General features: G+C 49.4%; 1 protein-coding gene and 1 pseudogene across 1 annotated transcript; both read left to right on the forward strand.

Moving 5' to 3' along the window:
- Positions 1-6566: 6566 nt before the first annotated feature.
- LOC124668160 (serine/threonine-protein phosphatase 7 long form homolog) lies at positions 6567-9420 on the forward strand. The gene is made up of 3 exons (XM_047205345.1): positions 6567-6798; positions 6906-8210; positions 8364-9420. The coding sequence occupies exons 1-3, from the start codon at positions 6616-6618 to the stop codon at positions 9105-9107; spliced, it is 2232 nt and encodes a 743-aa protein (XP_047061301.1). The 5' UTR covers positions 6567-6615; the 3' UTR covers positions 9108-9420.
- Positions 9421-10331: 911 nt separating this feature from the next.
- Positions 10332-14159, forward strand: LOC124663633 (annotated as a pseudogene).
- Positions 14160-16549: the final 2390 nt, after the last annotated feature.

Here is a 16549-nt window from a genome sequence, read left to right on the forward strand (position 1 = left end):
ACGTTCCGACCAATTTGGTCCTTCAGGCACCGCTGCATCGTACGTTGGTAGGTGGCACCTGTGTTTTTCAAGCCAAAGGGCATGGTAACATAGCAGTAAGTGCCAAATGGGGTGATGAATGAGGTAGCCTTTTGGTCGGACTTCTTCGTCCGGATCTGGTGATACCCGGAATATGCGTCAAGAAAACACAGAAGTTCCGCCCCTGCCGTCGAATCAATGACCTGGTCAATGCGCGGCAGGGGGAACGGATCCTTCGGACAATGCTTGTTCAAGCCAGAGTAATCGATGCACATCCTTAGTATTTCAAAATTCTTTTTGGGTACAAGGACGGGATTTGCGACCCAATCAGTATGGATAACTTCTATTACAAAACCTGCCTCTAGTAACTTTGCTAATTCCATTCCTATGGCGCGGTGCTTCTTATCCCCAAAGCGTCGCATAGCTTGCTTCACTGGTTTAGCCCCCGGGTTTATGTTGAGGTAGTGCTCGGTGAGTTCCCTTGGTACTCCGGACATGTCAGAAGGCTGCCATGCGAAGATATCCATGTTAGCGCGGAGGAACTCGACGAGCGCGTCTTCCTATTTGGGGTCCATGTTGGCTCCGACCGAGACCTGCTTGGTTGTGTCCCCTTCCTTGAAGTTGACTTTCTTGGTCTCTATCGCGGCCTTGAAGGAGTTTTTCTGTTCGGAGATCTGTTTCTTGGTGGTCTGCATTTCAGTCGGATCCACCACGGCTCTGTAGCCTTTCAGCTCCTCTCCAGATATCACAGACTCTGCGAAGGCGGCTTCGCCCAACTCGCATTCATGAGCCTTTTTGTAGTCTCCGGATATGGTAATCATACCGTTGGGACCCGAAATCTTGAGCTTTTTGTAGATGTAGCACGCTCTTGCGTGGAACTTGTGGTAGGTGGGCCTGCCGAAGATGACATGGTAGGAGCTCTTGAAGGGCACGACCTCAAACGTGATCATCTCTTCGCGGAAATTATTAATGTCGTCGAAGGCCACGGGAAGTCTGATGCTGCCGAGGGAATTCGCCTTTTTACCCGGAACCACACCATGAAATTCAGTGGTGCTATGTTTAAGCTGCTCCTTGGTAAGGTTCATCCGCTCCAGAGTCTCCAGGTACATGATGTTCAAGCTGGCACCGCCATCCATGAGGCACTTGGAGAAGTCGTAGCCGTCGATGCGGGGACTTACAACCAATGCGTAGCACTCTTTCGGCACAATGGTAGGATGATCCTGCCTATCAAATGTGCACGTGACTTCCGACCACCTGACATACTGCGGCACAGCCGGAACTGTGGCGTTCAGGATCCGGAAAGCTGACTTGCTTGCGCGGACTGTTGGGGTTCCGAGGAAGGTGTGGTACGCGCCTACACTCTTTTTGCCAAAGGGGTTAGATTTAGCTGCGGATCCGTCTTTGAGGTCCGGCGAAGCGTCATCCTCATCCATTGCCTCGGAACTGTCTTCCTCTTTGTCCTTGTTCTTGCCCTTGCCTCCTTTGCCGCGTGGGCAGTGCTTCCGGGCTCGCTTGTATCCTGCTTCCGGGTCAGCTTTAAGATCATTGACCCACTTGCAGTTGCGGTCAGTGTGAGTGGACTTCCCGTAGCCGGATCCGGGTGGGCCGAGGAGGACATGTCTCCGTATTCCTCGTATGTTTGCGGGGCGCGAGTTCCGGCAGCGGTGACCTCGTCACCGCGCTCGCCGGCCCTCGCCGGCTCCGCCTCCGCGGCCGCGGCCTCTTCCGCCTCCTTGACCTCCGCGCCGGAAAGCCATGGCGACCATCTCGGATCCGCCACTCTTCTGGTCATCAGGTGGATTCTTCCACTTAGCGCCGCTGGTGTTACCGTTATCACGGTTCTTCTTTTGCTGATGCAGGGGGATTGCTGTGGCTGCGAGATCTCCGCCTTCGTCGTCATCGGCGGCAGTATGATCACTGGCAATGGAGATCATGTCATCCAGAGTCAGTTTGTTTGCGTTAGCCAAGCAGGTGAGCTTGTGCCGTAGCAATCCTCCCCTCTGCAGTCCTCCTATAAAGGCGTGCATAGCCGTGGTGTGATCGACATTTTCACACTCGTTCCTTGTTGCTAGCCATCGGGTGAGGAAGTTCCTTGATGTTTCACCCTTCTTCTGGATACATGCCTGTAAGTCGCTTGTAGTGGCAGGTCTCTTGTAGGTGCCCCTGAAGTGCTTTTCAAAGGCGGTCTTCAGGTCAAACCAGCAAAAGATGGAATTCTTCTCGAGGTCGGCCGAGCCGGATCCGGCCGGACCTACAAGGTACGGATGAAGCATGCGGCGGGCAATGTTAGGGGTTCCTCTGGCAAAGGTTACTGCATTATAGTAATCCTCAATCCAGGTATCCGGCCTTTCCGTGCCATCATATGTCTTCAGGTTTCCGGGTAGCTTGAGGTTCATCCTTGGTGTTGGTTCCTCTCGAATAATCCGGCCAAAGCACTTTGGGCCTATGTAGTCAGTTCTGTATTCATTGAGACGTTCCCGTGCGTCACGCGAGCCGTGGCGGGGGGATTTTGAGCGAGAGCGAGATCTCCGGACGCCGCCTCCGCCTCCACCTCCGCCTCCACCGCTAGGTGGTGGTGAGGGAGATCTGCGAGGGGGCCGGTGTGACCTCTTGCTTCCGCCATCCGACTCTCCTCGCCCTTCGCGGTACTGACTCCGGCTTCGGTGGCTGCCTTCACCATGGTGCTGGCTGCCCTCGTCGTTCCGGCTTCGGCGCGGCTCCGGCTCCCGGTCCTCATTCCGACTCCTCCTGGGCTCGGGTTCTCGATCATTGTTCCGGCTTCGGCGGGGTTCCGGCGTACGCTCTTTGTTCCTCGGAGGCGGCACGTTGTCGCGGATGTTGATTCCACCTGGACCATGAGGCCTGGTGTTTCCGACTGGACTACGGCGGCGAGGAGGTGGAGGACGCGGGTATCCGTTGGGCGGAGGTGAGGGATTCTGGTACTTGTCCCTACCAGTGTACATCGCGTCCTTTCCCTTCTTCGGATCTGACGGTGGTGTCTTTGATGGCACAGGGATTGGATTTGGGTGTTCTCTGGTTTTCCTTCTGCGATCCGAGGATCCGGTCCATGATTCATCATCGCGATGACGATTTTCGTGGGCGTCCTTCTGCGCGATGACGATTTTCGTGGGCGTCCTTCTGTAGAGATACAGTGATCCGGGTTGGATTCCAACCTGCGCGAAGTGTCTGCCTTGCTTTGTTGCTTCATTGCTGAAGCAACGAGCGTACGGACGTAGTTGATGTCGATCTCCTCGTCCTTTTTCTTCAAGATCTCCGCAGCTTTCTTCATGTTATCCTTCGGAGTTGCGAGTGGTTGTTGCTCGGTCGGAGTTGCGAATGTGATCTTACGGGGAGCTATAGTTTCTCGCCGGATCTTTAACGACCTCCTATTGAGCCTCAGTGATCTTGTCCTCCCAATGCTTCCGGAGTTGCTTGACTTTTACCAGTGATTCGTCCACCTCCTGCTCGCGCTTGAGAAAGTTGTCCACGAAATTCGCGGCCTCCTTCCTCTTGTCAATCATTGCGGCTGCGGTTTGAGCGAATTTTTGAGCTGTGGCTAGCATCTCTATCCTCTTAGCTTCTAGCGCTTCTGCGTCTTCGGGAGTAATGGGTTTGTTGAGGATATCCGAGTGCGTGATTGCATCCATGCCTGCTTGCTCAACCAGTTCTTCTGGGGACAAGACTTCCTTACGTGGTCGTTCCCGCGAAAGCGGAGATCCTGCATGGGATGGCTGTAGATCGGAGTGGGTGTTTTCATCCTCTGATTCCCGTTGATCCAGCGCCGCCAAGGTTGCGAGAACCTCGCTTAGGGCTGGGCAGATTCAACTTCAGGCTGATCACCGTATCCATATTCCTTCACCTTGCGATCGAACTCTTCAGTATCCATGGAGGGGGTATCCCCGGAAATTGGGCTTAAGTTACCCAGGATCGACTCTTCACCCGGAGCGCTACTTTCTCCGACAGCCTCCTGCTGATCCGGAGCAACGTTATTTTTCGGTTCCTCAACCTGCATGGGGCCTGCTCCGACTTCTTGGGGGGCGGCTCCTGCGGTATGGGCTAAGAAGTGCACGAAGTGACACCTTTGCTTCTCTAACACCTGGGAGACCCAGGCGGATCCGCATTGGTCTTCCACCTTTATTTCCCGCTCGGGGCGGATTGGGTGGGTTTTGATTTTTTTCGGATCTAAGGCGGAATCTTCCTTGGGAAGTTCCCGCGTCTCGCATCGGATCTCCGCGACTGCGTCCCCGCCCGGCGGCGGTCGCGTCAGCGTTACTTACCAGCGCGTTCCCGTCGGAATCGACGGTCTCGCCGATGAAGATGTGTATGCAGCCAACTGGGACGATGGAGAGCTTGACGGGGTCAGTCTTAGCCGGAATCCAGCACTCATCCGGAGGGATGACCGGAAGGTTTCCGGCGTAAAGGACGCGCCCCACAGCGATGGTGTCGTCGTAGCTTCCCATGGCGGAACCCTCCCGGTTCCGGCCTCCAGACGCCGCTGGCCCCACGGTGGGCGCCAACTGTCGTTGCCTATTCGACGGTACTCCAGATGAGGGATCCTCATGGAGGGGAGAACAAGTAGGGGCCACAGGGCGGAGTGCACACGGGACGGTGGTACGCGATTTACCCAGCTTCGGAACACCTGCACGAGGACAGGGCCTAATGCTGCTTGTCTGGAATTGTCTGAACGCTTTCGCGTTGTTACAATGAGTTGTGATTGTGCCTTTAGGGCTCCCGGGATCCGGCTTATAAAGGCGCACGGATCTAGGGTTTACACGGAGAGTCCTAGCCGGATTACAGGTTGCCTAACTACGGTACAACGTCTTGCCGTGTACGTCAAGGATCCGCCTTCCCTTATACATCGTACTGGATCCGGGTTCCATATGGGCCTCAATGGATCCGACTTCCTCCGAAGGTCGGTTGGGATCCGGCTTCCCTCTCCTGGGCTGGACTTCATCATTCAGGATCAACAGCAAGCATCGGGCCGCCCGATGGGCCACATGCCACACCACCATCTATGGGCCACCCGGGCTTGCCGGATCTAGGTACACCCATGAAGTATACCCACAACAGCAGCGCCTCATCGCCAGCAACGACGACCCCGAGGACTACCCGGGGTACAACACGACGTTCATGACGTCGCTGAACGACACAGACGCCTAGAGGGGCGACATCGACGAGGCGATCGCCATGTCCATCTGCGACACCGACATGCCGCTCGTCGATCTCACCCACGACGACGAAGCTATGAAGGACGAGCCCGTCGACGAGGAAGCCAGTGGCGCGGTGAAGGACGAGCCCATTGACGAGGACGCCAACGGCTCGGTGAAGGACGAGCTCGTCGTCAAGCACGGCAAGCAGGACGTCGTCGACGACAGCGTATACAACTTTCCTCAGTACTATGATCTCTCCGGGCGCCGTAAGTACTACTAGTTTAGTTTTAGGTTTAAATTCTATCAAATTTTGTTCAAATGGATGTAATATATAATAAATTTGCATGAATTTGACTATTTTCGGTTAAATTAAAAAAATTACATTTTTATTTGGGAGACGGGACTGGGGAGTGACACGCCCCAAACGCGGTATGAAGCAACAGTGTCTCTCCCAAACGGCTAAATCCGGCGCGTTTTAGGGGTGCTTTGACAGAGACTGGAGAGACGAGGCAGGGGTAAAGTTGGCAAAGCACAAAAGTGGAACCCGGATAGGTTACGGGTTGCGTCTGTGCGTGCGTACCTCCACGTCCGGTCACGGTTTCCTCGTCGCCGCCTCCACCCCTGGAAAGCAAATTTCTAGGGTTCCCTTCTCCTCTCACGGGAAGCAAAAATCTTCGGGGGATCAAGCCTACCTCTTCCGGCGCCATACTCTCCGCCAGCTCGATTTGGTAAGCCGGCTCTTGCAGATCATGGGTGGATTTATCTCGTCCCGCTTGGATCTTGGTGTACACTGTTGTGCCTTGTGTGTGCCTTATTGGTTATTGTGCAAAATTATAGAAAGGGATGGTGGTTTAGTTCTGAAATTGCTACCAATGCGACACTGCTCAGCGTTCAATTATTTGCTCATTCCCTGTAAAAGGGTGTAGGCAATTGTTCTTAGTCAGACGAGATACCTGTTTAAGGATTACTCTTTCCATAGTAGATACATTTAATTAAGCAAGGGTTCAGTGTTTCAGTTGGTCGTAGCAATTAACAAGCACAAATAGCTAGTAGTTCATTTGGGAGGCTCTTCACTTGGAGAAGAAAATGATTCACAACTGACAGATTATTCTTTGTCAAAAAAAAAAAAACTAAAAAGAGACGAATGTCCTATCTTAAAGATTTTTTTCTTCGATAAAGAGTAAGCATAAAGATATCTTGTTTGATAATATGTACTATGCATCGGTTCATTTTTTACAGTTCCTTTCTCATGGAAGTTCTAATAAACTGGGAAGCGTTCCTGCCTTGCATCCACTTTTTTTTTATGCGATCATCTATGGCACTTTCTCAACTAATTTCACAAGTTCTGTCGGCACAGGGAAGAGTAAATCATGTCTTCAAGGGCTAGGGGGGTGTTCGCCGTGGCCGAGGCCAAGGCCGAGGGAGAGCTGCTGTGGCAGAAAATTACATGGATCACCATGAAACATCTGTACCTTCTTCACCGAGTACCATTTCTGATAGAGAGGACAATGTTGAGTTCACTCCGGAACAAGACCCTGTGCCTTGTTATGCAGGACATGTGGAATCTGCATCCAGCACACTACTCAATCCTAAGATTAACCACCGTTCCGATGCAATTTTTGGTGATCAGGTTAATCTAAGCACATAAATTTTGTCTTATTTCATGGATAACAAGTTAGTAGAAGGAGAATAAAATTTTGCAGTAGAAGTATAATACGGAATTCTATATTGTCGCAGGCTGTGGATCAGTTGAAGCTGCGTCACCACAAACCACTAAAATTTCATGAGAGATATCGTCCCTATTTGAGGGATGCTGGACTTCTTGGGCTCTCACAAATTTGCCAGAAAATGCCTCAGTTGGACAAAGCCTTGATTACTGCTCTTGTTGAGCGTTGGAGGCCAGAGACCCACAGCTTCCACTTGGCTTCAGGGGAGATGACAGTTACACTTCAAGATGTTGCAATGTTGTTTGCTCTTCCTATTGACGGCCGCCCGGTTTGTTCTACAACGGATCATGATTATGGGCAGATGGTCGTTGATTGTCTGGGTCATGATCCAAGAGGTCCATCAATGCCTGGAAAGTCCTTCTTGCATTACAAATGGCTGAAGAAGCACTTCTATGAGTTACCAGAAGAGGCTGATGAGCAGACAGTACAGAGGCATGTTCGAGCATATATCCTGAGCCTCTTATGTGGGGTGCTCTTTCCAGACGGGACAGGAAGGATGAGTCTGATATATCTTCCACTGATTGCTGATCTTTCCCTTGTTGGAACATACAGCTGGGGCTCCGCAGCTGTCGCCTTCCTATACCGAGCTCTTTGCTCTGTTGCCTCCTCCCACAATATCAAGAACATCGGTGGTTCGTTGCTTCTCTTGCAGCTTTGGAGCTGGGAGCACTCCCATGTTGGCAGACCATTGGCTCGGTCTCCTCTATGCATGGAGACGGACATCCCACAAGACCTGCCCCCAATTGGCTTTCGTTGGGTGGGTGCTCGCGCACAAAGCGAGAATGCTACTCGCTGTCTTAAGCAGTACAGAGATGAGCTAAACCTGCAGCGAGCAGATCAGTTGAAATGGGAACCATACATGCTCATTGAGTCGTCGAGCTTACCACCACTCTGCACAAAAGATGCCGACCTGTGGATTACTCAAGCACCGCTAATAAATTTTCCTATAGTTGAGATGTATCTGCCTGAGCGAGTTATGAGGCAATTTGGACTCCGCCAATGCATTCCACCACCTTTTCGACCTACACTACAGACATTACATCGTATTAGTCGGCGTGGTAGAGAGCGTGAAGACTGGGAAGAGACACATCATGAGTATATTCAGGAGTGGGAAGCACGGCGACATCGCATATTTCGGGAGGCTGAACAATATGATTTGTCATCTTATGACGAGTATCTACAGTGGTACTCTGGAGCTACACGGCGGTATCTTGTGCCATCAACCAGTGATGATGCTGAAGCAGGACTTTTATCTCCACCTGATGATTTATCTGATCTTCAATACAAAGCCAAGTCTCCCATGATCCGCAAAGCGGTAAACCTAAATTATGCACTAAGTTCATATGACTATTCTGCAATTAACTGAACTACTATTTATCTCTAGATATGATGATAAAGTTTGAATTGAAGCTTATCCAAGTAGTTCATGCATACTGAATTAGTACTGAACATGAATTATTTCCTGTAGGTCGATAAGCTGCATGGTATGATGAAGAAGGCCAAGACAGCCATGTCATCCACAGCTGATACGGCCACACAAGCCTTAGTTTATGAATTCCTGCACGGTTTTGAAGATGTCCTCCATGATCTTGGTGAGATGAAGGAAAAGAGTGGCCCAGAGGCTCCAGCTTTTGGTTCAGCCACTGGCTCATATGTTGACTCAGCTGCCACCCATGATGAGCCCCTACATTTGGTTGAAGCTGAACAGAACATCATAAGTGATGATCAAGAAGTTCAGTACCAGGAAAATGAGGACCTTCACACAGTTGAGCAGGATACACTGTCCCTCGAACCAATGGACGAGGAAAACCACAGTTCTGACAATTTGCTACTTGGTGTGGAGGAAAATTATGGCTCGGATTCATTGGCCATCGAGAACTGTGGGGCAGAAGAGTATGTCATTCCACAGCACAATGAGGATGGCGATCAAGCTGGACATCCTGCCGATATGGAGCATAGTCTAGTGCTGTTGGAACATATGTCTGCCTGCGAGGAAAACAACGGTTTCGACGGGTCTCCCTCTCCTGGACCTTCGTCTCCAGCACTGGCAGCAATGTGCGACCCGGCAACGGAAAATGGCGGCTTGGACAGGCAAGGCGCACAACAGAGCGATGATGCCAAACTGGGCGATAAAGATGTAGCAGTGGTGAAACATGCAGATGCGGAAAACAACAGCAACGGCTGTAATGGTGTTTCTTTGTCCGACCCTTAGTTCGTCCATTATGCAAAGGAGGCAGGTGGCACCGAGTCCGTCCCCGCCGAGGCACTGATCAACTTCAGTGTCACGTACGTAGTGATCTGAATTTAGACGCCTTTTTTTTGGAGGTTCAGCCTGATTTATGTTGCAGATTTCATTGGGTTAGCTACGCAGCCTGATTTGCGGTCGGTGGCATGATTATCTATTCCAGTCGACACCTTTGTTTTATTACTGTACTAGTTAGTTGTTAATAATCATGTAGCAGCTTGCATATCCCTTGCTAACAGATAGTATCTCAGGTTGATTCCACTAGTGTATAGAGGAAAAATTGAAGGTCATTCAGTCATTGCACGTTGGAGTAACAGCTTGTGATGATTTTTTGTTTGTTTTCAAAACAGGGATAACCCTGGCGCTTGCTTCTCTCTACTGTTTACTGTAGACACTTTGGCCCATCATTGCGAATTTGCTCGAACCATGTCGTCATCTTGCAGCAGGTATGGCAGAAACAGCACCCAGCTCCAAGCTTGCATCTCGTCGGCCCTGTACATAGAGCTCCAACTCTGCTCCATGCTGTACCCGGCGAGGCCGCAGGTCAGGTGCAGTGGCGGAGCCAAAAGTTCAAACTTGTGTAGTCACTTTAAAGTTGTGTAGTCAAATACATGTATTTCTATGAAATTTTCATTAATTTCTATCCTATATATATGTGCTTGTATACATCAAAAACTGTGTAGTCAGCTGACTACACATCTTGTACGTGGCTCCGCCACTGGTCAGGTGTCCGCAATCCGACTTCTGGCGTTGCAGATAATCTTTGCGACGGAAAGTGTCCGCGCAAAGCGTTATTCCGTTTGACCAGTTTAGCTTTTAAATGGGCTTTCAGGCCGCACAGGTGAACAGGCCCAAGACGTGGTTGAGGAGACGACGAGTGCCCACAGCCCAGTAGGAGAAGCCACACCCCACATGGCAGCCGCCGGTCCGGTTGCTGACTCCCCGCGAGCGAGCGAAGGCCGATGAGACGAGCCGAGACTTGTTCCGTTCCGAGGCGCTCATCTGATCTCGTCTCTCCAGAAACCAGAATCGGAAGTTTTCAACACCCGCTCCGCTCTCGTCATCCTCCTCTCCACGGAACCCTAGCGGGGAGAGAAGAAAACTCCACCCGAATACAAGTCGGCGGACCGCCGCAGCTCCATTTTCATCCGGTTTCGGCTCCGCCCCTCCTTGTCCCTCCCAGTACCAGCCATGGACGAAATCATGAAGGTGTTCGATCACACCGTCCGGGAGATGTAAGAACTGAAATTCCCCATTCCCATTCCCGTTTCAATTTTCCCCCTTGTGCGCGCTGACCTCGAAAATCTTCCCACCCCCTTGCGCAGAAAGAGAGAGGTCAATCTCAGGGTGCTCAAGGTGCCAGAAATCGAGCAGAAGGTTGGTTTGATCGTCTTCTTTTCCACTTCTGCCCATGTTTGTGAGGTCCATGGTGTATCCGTGTTTACCAGCTTCCTGGATTTTCTTTTTTATGTGCGGCAGGTTCTTGACGCGACCAGCGATGAACCGTGGGGGCCTCACGGTTCAGACTTGGCGGACATCGCCCGGGCAACCAGCAAACTGTGAGTGCGCAACCTCACTTTTTTTTCCTCCTCACTCTTTTCTTCTGTAAATTGAGGGTATTTATTGAGTTGGGTGCACATTTTGATCCCCATCCTTCTGCTTGCTTGCTTGCAGTGGGGAATGCCAAATAATCATGAATGTGCTATGGCAACGACTGGGGAACACTGACGCGAACTGGCGTCACCTCTATAAGGTGATAATATATACTCTCGAATTGGAAGAGTACACTGTTTGTCTGTCTGGATTGTTTCTTAGTGACAGGTTATCTATTTCACATAACAGGCATTGGCCGTGGTTGAGTATCTTCTGGCGAATGGCACTGAGCGCGCAGCCGAGGAACTTATTGAAAACAGCTCACAAATCGCGGTACACGCTTTTATGTCTCGTTTTAGCACATGTTTCCCTGCCTACATGATTTGTCATTGCCTGACGCTGATTTTATTTGGGAAGGCACTCACAAAATTCGAGTTTGTGGAGCTGAATGGAAAAGATGTTGGGCTCAATGTGCGCAAGAAGGCTGAAACTATTCTAGCAATTGTGGATGACAGGGAGAAGCTTCAGCAGGTCAGGGAGAAGGCTGCTGCTACCAGGGACAAGTAAGGCATTCCTGGCCTGACTTAATTGTCATGCGTTCCGTGAACAGAACTATTTCCAATGTTTGTACATTTGATGCCTAGCTACTTGCATGGTCCGTATATTTGTTTAGGTACTTGGGTGTGTCATCAACTGGAATGTCACACAAATCAAGCGCAGCATCATTTGGCAATCGCAGCTACTCCTCTGGTAGTCGCACAGGTGGTTCAAGGGAAACTGCCTCGTTCAGGGATAGCTACACTGGCACAGAAAGGAGCAAGAGCAGTAAAGACACAATGTCAAGTCACAGAAGCACCAGGCACCGGTCGAAAGAAACTACTAAGAGAGCAAGTCGCTCTAAGTCTGAAATAGGAGGCTCCAAATCATTGTCAAATCCACCTGCCACATCTGGGGTTCCAAGTTCACAGAAAGGAAAGAATGAGGATGAGGGCGATGACTTCAATCCACGAGGATCTTCCATATCTGGTTGGTATTTCCTCACTACATCACTTAACAATTTGGTTACGTTGTATGATAACCATGGTTTCCCTGTCTCAGTAGCCATTGTTATACACTGTGTTTAACATGTTGTACACTTATTATGCTGGCATCACTATCATTGTGCTTACCGGACAAGATAGGTCAGAGCCTTCTTTGGATTTTCGTTTGTTTGGCATACTCACCATAGTGTTGTCTGCTGTTTTCTTACTTCGACAAATCATACATACTCACCGTAGCACCTGTCAGACTAGTTAGCTGGGACACATAGTTCTTCTGTGTATTTTCTTTTATTTGACATACTCACCATAGTTTTGTCCGCTATTTTTCTCACTTAGCTTTATTCTTGGAATGCAGCTGGAACAGCTAATGTGAGCTCTAATCATATGGATCTCTTTGGGCCGAATTTAATGGATAACCTTGTTGATGCAGCTCCATCTCCTTCAACAGCAATGCTAAATGTTGGCAGTGCTGCTGTGCCAGAAATTGATTTATTTGCGGATGCAGATTTCCAGTCAGCTAATGTTCCATCGGAGGCAGCAGCAGCAAGTGGTTCTCACGCTCAGGTTTGTTTTCCTGACCTAGCAATATATTTCTACCACAAGTCATTTTCCATTTCGTACAGTAGTTTGTGATATGATCCTGCACAAATATGATATACTAATTTCATAAAAAGTGATTTAATATCCTTCCTTCGACTAAGCTGTAGGGTGTTGTGTTGTATCGGGGTGTACCCATTCTTGGCTTGTATCAACTTTATCTATCTATGCAATAAACGCAAAGCTTTTGCGTTTTCTCGAAAAAGAATGCAACAATTCTGACCGGACTGTTGGACTGTATAGTTGACACTCACACTTCATTTGTTCTACATTTATTACATCCATAAGTTTTATGATAAAACACTGGGTAAATTTCTACGAGTTCATAATTTATATTTTTTCTAACTCATTATCTCTATTCAAATGTCATTGCAGGACAAGATCGATTTATTTGCTGGCAGGCCATCTTTTGGTGGCTCCGCTACATCAGACACTGAGTTCTCAGTACGTGGTACACCCAGAAAACATCCAGAGCAAAAACATTCTTCCCTTGCACATCCTTCTGCATCTGCTTTTGATCCCTTCCAGCCGTCCTTTGCCACATTATTTCCGTCAGACACCCCAAGCAAATCTTCACAAGGAAAGCCTCCCACACCTGAAAATGCAAGTAACACAGCTTTCGACCCCTTTGCTGCAATTGCACTGAGGAATTCTGGTGCATCAGACTCTTTTGGTGCATTCTCTTCAAGTACAGGATCATCTGTTGCTGAGCCAACACATGACTCTCCTGGGACCAAAAAGAGTTCTGATTATAGTCCTTTGGAGAAGCTAGATTTCGGTGCCTTTCCGTCACACAAGGAATTACACGCAAGTGCCACCGAATCCATGAACAAGTCACTCGCAAATCTGAAGCAGGCCTCCATGTCAGCATCAAAACCAGCTGTGAAGAAAGAAAGTTTTCAGGTCAAATCTGGCATATGGGCTGACTCTTTGAGCCGTGGGTTGATTGATTTGAATATAGCTGCACGTACGTACCTTCACTCTGCCAGTATTGATTTATTTGTCTTTTTTAAATTTTCATCTTCGCTCTGCCAATATTGATTTATTTGTCTTTAAAATTTTGCATGACCACGTGGTCGCCATTCAAATTTCTGCATCCGTGTTGCAAAATTATTAATAATACCATAACTTGTGCCCTGGTTGCAATTTAATAGAAAATGAGTTGTAATTCCAGTTACCCACACCCATGATTTCTTAGACTGTTGTAGGAAAACAATGTAAGGTAGTTCAAGACAAGAACACCGTGTCTTCTGCTTTTACATCATGTAGGAAAAGTGCCTGCTGGAATCATGTGCTAGATACTCTGGATGTGCAAAAGGAATGTGCATGCTTTTTTTTTTATTGTATATTATGATTACTCTACTATTGTTACGTGCAGCGAAGAAGGTTGATCTTTCAGATGCTGGGGTTGTTGGGAGGCTGAGCGACGGTTCTGAGGAGAAAGGCCCAGCTCTTCCGTGGTACATGGAGGCGGCAACGGGCACCGGATCCGACCCTGGCAGGCCCGGTTTCCCAACATCGACAGGAGCAGCTGGTGGAACCGGCTTTTTCCGGCAGCAGCAGCAGCATCTTGGAAACTTCAGGTGATCCTTGTTCAGGATACATTATCCCCTACCTTACCTTGAGTGGGCATGTCTTGTGATCCATGGTTCCTGCGATGCTGGTAGCACCTGCCCTAACATGTGAACACTCGGTCCTATGCGATGATCGGTGGGAATTGGTTTGTCACAACAACGTGCTGCAGTTTTGTGTATATTATTAAGTATATATTCTGTGAGTGAGTGAATAAACTGACGTGATAATCAGAACCGTGCAAGGCCTGATTGTTAGAAATTGATATGCCGCGGGGGGTTGCTGGAGGAGTGTTCCCTTCATAGCCTCCTATAGTGTTTGTTACAATTTGGGAACTTGTATGCAATATCGAAAACACAGGGGAAAACACAAGCTTGTAGCAAATGTCCATAAATCTTGCAACATCTTGTGTCTATTTTCACAGCATATCGTTTCTGCGTCTGTAACAAATCGGATGGACGTATGCAACGTCGCAGATAACTACAACTGACCTCAAAAACATCACCCTTAAGATATCCATTGATCTCGAAGGGCCAAAGCAAAATAGTGGCATTTGTGTTGAATGTAGATGGGCTGCAGTCCAGTAAGGCAGCCCATGTAGTCTACAATTCCTAAAATCTCAAAGCCCATCACGTTGGCAGCTTGGGACAGCCTTGGGGGACAAAGTTTAGTCCCACATTGCTAGTTGGGAGAGAGTTGGAGTGGTATATAAGGGTTGTTGTTCTACTCCTTCCAAGTGAGTGAGAATAGAAGGAGCCCTCGCGCACTCCTCCTCCTTCGCCCGCCCCGCCTCGGCACGTCACGCACGCACGTCGCGTTTCGTGACTCGAGTTCGAGACACACTCAAGGAAGCCTAAATTTTTGCTTGGTGCACCAACTGAGTTGGGTACGTGTCGACCTGCATGTGCATGCTCGCCGCGTGTCCCTGGCTTCCTACGCGTGGCAACGCGGTCGGGTCGGCTCTCCTCCCAGGCTATACAAGGAGACAAATCAGATCTGGAGAATACAGCTCTCAGAGCTCTCTAGTCGGTCTCTCTCATGAAGTTCCTTTTGTTGCGCTACTATCTAGTCTTCCCCATCCCGGCGACTGCGTGCACAGCCGTCCGGGAGAGCAGGCCTCCGAAACCCCGTCCGTTGAGATCCTGCACCGGGAGACGGGCGATAAGGTTTTTGGGGAGCGTCTCGGCGCGACTGCTCGCTGTTGTTCGTGTTCTTCTTCGCCGGTTCGACTGCTTCATCGACGACACCATGGGCGACATCAACAATACCCATGGTGGTGGTGGTGGTGCTGCTGGTGCGACCTTCCCGATCGCGATGTATGTGTTTTTCCTCTCTTACCTTGCACTGCTACTTATTCCATGTTCAGATCTGATGCATGTGCTTAGTCTGATGTGTGTGGTTAAGTATGCTTGTGCATCTGTAATGTTGCTTTCGGTAATTAAACTCACATGGAAATTGCCTAATAATCCAACAATCCAAAAAACCTTATATGCTTAGGCAATTTTCACCGTCTGGTTTTGCTGCTGCGCTCAAACCGAGCCCGTTTACGGGTTCTCATTTTAAGAGATGACAGAATAAGACCCTCTTGTGGCTCACTTCTATGGGTGTGCACCGAGTTGCGGAAGGTACTCCCAGAGGTCCGCTTACTCCTGGAGAGGATAAAGCGTTCGGGGATGCCACCGTAATCTTTATGGGTGCCGTCCTAAGTGTGCTTGTAGACAAGTTGGTTGATGCTTATCTGCACATCCGAAATGGGAAGGAACTGTGGTATGCACTGGACGCTAAGTTTGGTGCTGCCGATGTCGGAGGTGAACTGTATGCTATGGAGCAGTTCAATGACTACCGAATGGTTGAGAACCGATCTGTAGTAGAACAGGCTCATGAGATACAGATCATGGCAAAGGAACTTGAGCTCCTCAAGTGTGTGCTGCCAGACAAGTTTGTCGCGGGATGCATTGTCGCTAAGCTTCCCCCTTCATGGAGGAACTTTGCCACTTCTCTGAAACATCAGAGGCATGAGTTCTCTCGTTGAGAATATCATGGGCTCTCCGGATGTTGAGGAGAAGGCGAGGGCAAAAGACAAACACATTGGAGGAACCGAGGGACGTTCTGCTGCCAATATGGTACGTGAAAAATGCCCACAAGTCCAAGGGAAAGAACAAGGGAGTCTCCCAGACTACCAACTTCAAGAAGAAGGGGAAAACGGAGAAGAAAGATCCTTGTTGGGTGTGTGGCGAGACAGGCCATTGGGCTAATTGCTGTCCACAACGCAAAAGAAAGAAATGTCAAGCTGGACAGAACTCAAATTCTGTCAGCATGGTCATTGGCAACACAGAGGAAGGAACTGCAGGGTATGGTAATATGTTACCTACTGTTCTTTCGGTGTCTCAGCCCACAGAATGGTGGGTTGATACAGGTGCCAATGTTCATGTGTGTGCTGACATCTCCATGTTTACCTCTTATCAGGCCCGAGGTTCCTCAGTAATGATGGGAAATGGGTTACATGCTACCGTTCGTGGTGTTGGCACTGTAGATCTGAAGTTTACTTCGGGAAAGATCGTGCAACTGAAGAACGTGCTGCATGTCCCTTCTATCAAGAAGAATCTC

Source organism: Lolium rigidum, chromosome 6, assembly GCF_022539505.1.
Source record: "Lolium rigidum isolate FL_2022 chromosome 6, APGP_CSIRO_Lrig_0.1, whole genome shotgun sequence".
Classification (NCBI taxonomy): domain Eukaryota; kingdom Viridiplantae; phylum Streptophyta; class Magnoliopsida; order Poales; family Poaceae; genus Lolium; species Lolium rigidum.